At 32.0% G+C, this 1,855-nt stretch overlaps 1 protein-coding gene across 1 annotated transcript; it reads right to left on the minus strand.

The window, feature by feature from the left end:
- Nucleotides 1-578: 578 nt before the first annotated feature.
- LOC131038180 (replication protein A 70 kDa DNA-binding subunit E-like) lies at nucleotides 579-1,553 on the minus strand. The gene has a single exon (XM_057970526.2). The coding sequence runs from the start codon at nucleotides 1,551-1,553 to the stop codon at nucleotides 579-581; it is 975 nt and encodes a 324-aa protein (XP_057826509.2).
- Nucleotides 1,554-1,855: the final 302 nt, after the last annotated feature.

The raw sequence follows: 1,855 nt of genomic DNA on the forward strand, positions 1-1,855 counted from the left end.
AAAGGTAGCATTGTCATATAGGTATGTATAGGTATAGTAATTTTTTATGTTTTGTGTTTTTAAAAGCATGATTGTAATATAGGTATGCATAACTATAGTAAATTCTGATAAAAACAGATGTATGTATACATATACACATGTACATATACAAATAATTTAAAAATTCAAGGTTTTTTATATGAACATATGTACATATATAAGTACATGTATATATCGAAAATACTATAACTATGAATACTTATATGTCGTTATGTATTGTATTGTTATACAGATAGGTATAAGACTAGAAAAAGAACAATATATGTGCATATATGTATATTTTATTTGCAAACAACATAGTGTGAACACATTTAAAAGTAATGAGTATGACTGAAAATAACTAATGTGAAGAGGAAAAACTTTCAAATAGATAATTGGTAGATGTAAGAAATGTCCATATAGATATTTATAGAAGCACCCTTGTCTTTGTAAAACTTACTTGTTTGTATATGTAAAAGTATTAAATATGAAAATTAGCTAATAGTATAATTGTATTGTAAACTGCAAAGTTTAATAATTAGAAAAGATGCGTTATAATTTTAAGTCTCTGTACTTAGGCAACCAATTTTTGCAAGCAATGTGTGGCACTCAGCTTTGAAGTCAATAGGAGAAACTTTATTGACTGTCACTTTCATCTTGGTTTCTAAATTACATGTCTCAGTAGAAACCAGCACTATGAACGAATAGTAACATGACAGTAGTCTCTTGATCACTGAAGAAGGTGTCTCTATTGTTGTTGCATTGTTTTGTAGTGCATAGAGTTGTTTTGCAATTTTGTGTAGCAAGTGAATTGCACCCTCATCAAACACAGTGGCCCATAGAGTACCTGTGGCATCTTGTAACTTTAGAGGTAAGAGGTAACTATAATTATAGTCTTGCATACTCATTTGACATCTAGAGCAGAACCAAGAATCATCAGCGTGTTGTGTACATTTTTTCTTGCAAGGCCTTCCATTGACTATTAGTGGGCAAGTTGCATAATAGAAATTTTGGTCATTGACGTTCACAAAGCACAAAACAACTAGCAATGTTGTCTGAATTGTTTCTAGTTTGATGTTCATCTGCTCACGGATTGAAGAAATTGTCATTCTAGTATATTTGCCATCTATGTGGATAGTTTGTGCAACAAATGGTACAACTAGCAAAGGGTCCTTTCCTCTTAATGTTAGAAGCTCTGCTTCTGGAAAACTTGGGTTGATATGTAATGTTGTTACAGCTGTTATGTTTATAAGCTTTCCATTGAAATAGCCAACACGAGCATTACGTAAAGCAAGGATAAGCAGACTATCATTGGTCAACATATTTTTCAATTCCAACCCCTTTTGTTCTGCCATTAGACCCCATAAGTTGATGTCAATTGTTGAACCAGATAGATCATTAATTTTCACCAAACATTTTTGTGTTTGACTGCCATCTTTCTTGTGTATAGGAATGATATCTCCAACATATAGAACAAGACCAATTATGTCAACCAGTGTGTTATTTGTTAGATGAAACAATTCAGTAATGGGCATGAAAGGAGGACTTTGTTGATCTGGTTGTTCTTCATTGGTGCAGTATTTTAGTATGGATGTATCAGACAACGTGATTTCTAAATGGTTGTTTAGTTTGTTGTACCTTGCATTTTCTTCCTTAACAAATCCTTTTGAAATTATATAATGTGAACCTATGTCCACACAGTTAGAGTGTAACTTAGCTATCTCATCAAAACATGTAATTCTAATTTCAGAACCATCACATTCAACAATGTCAAAGCTAAACACATGGTCATTTTTTGTCGCTGTGCTAAATGCCTTAATAGGCCATTTATGAGTAA

This window comes from Cryptomeria japonica, chromosome 11 (assembly GCF_030272615.1).
Source record: "Cryptomeria japonica chromosome 11, Sugi_1.0, whole genome shotgun sequence".
In the NCBI taxonomy this organism is placed as follows: Eukaryota; Viridiplantae; Streptophyta; class Pinopsida; order Cupressales; family Cupressaceae; genus Cryptomeria; species Cryptomeria japonica.

Coding starts and splice junctions, on each gene's coding strand:
- LOC131038180 (XM_057970526.2), bottom strand. CDS start 1,553: ATGCCCATTACTGAATTGTTTCATCTAACAAATAACACACTGGTTGAC.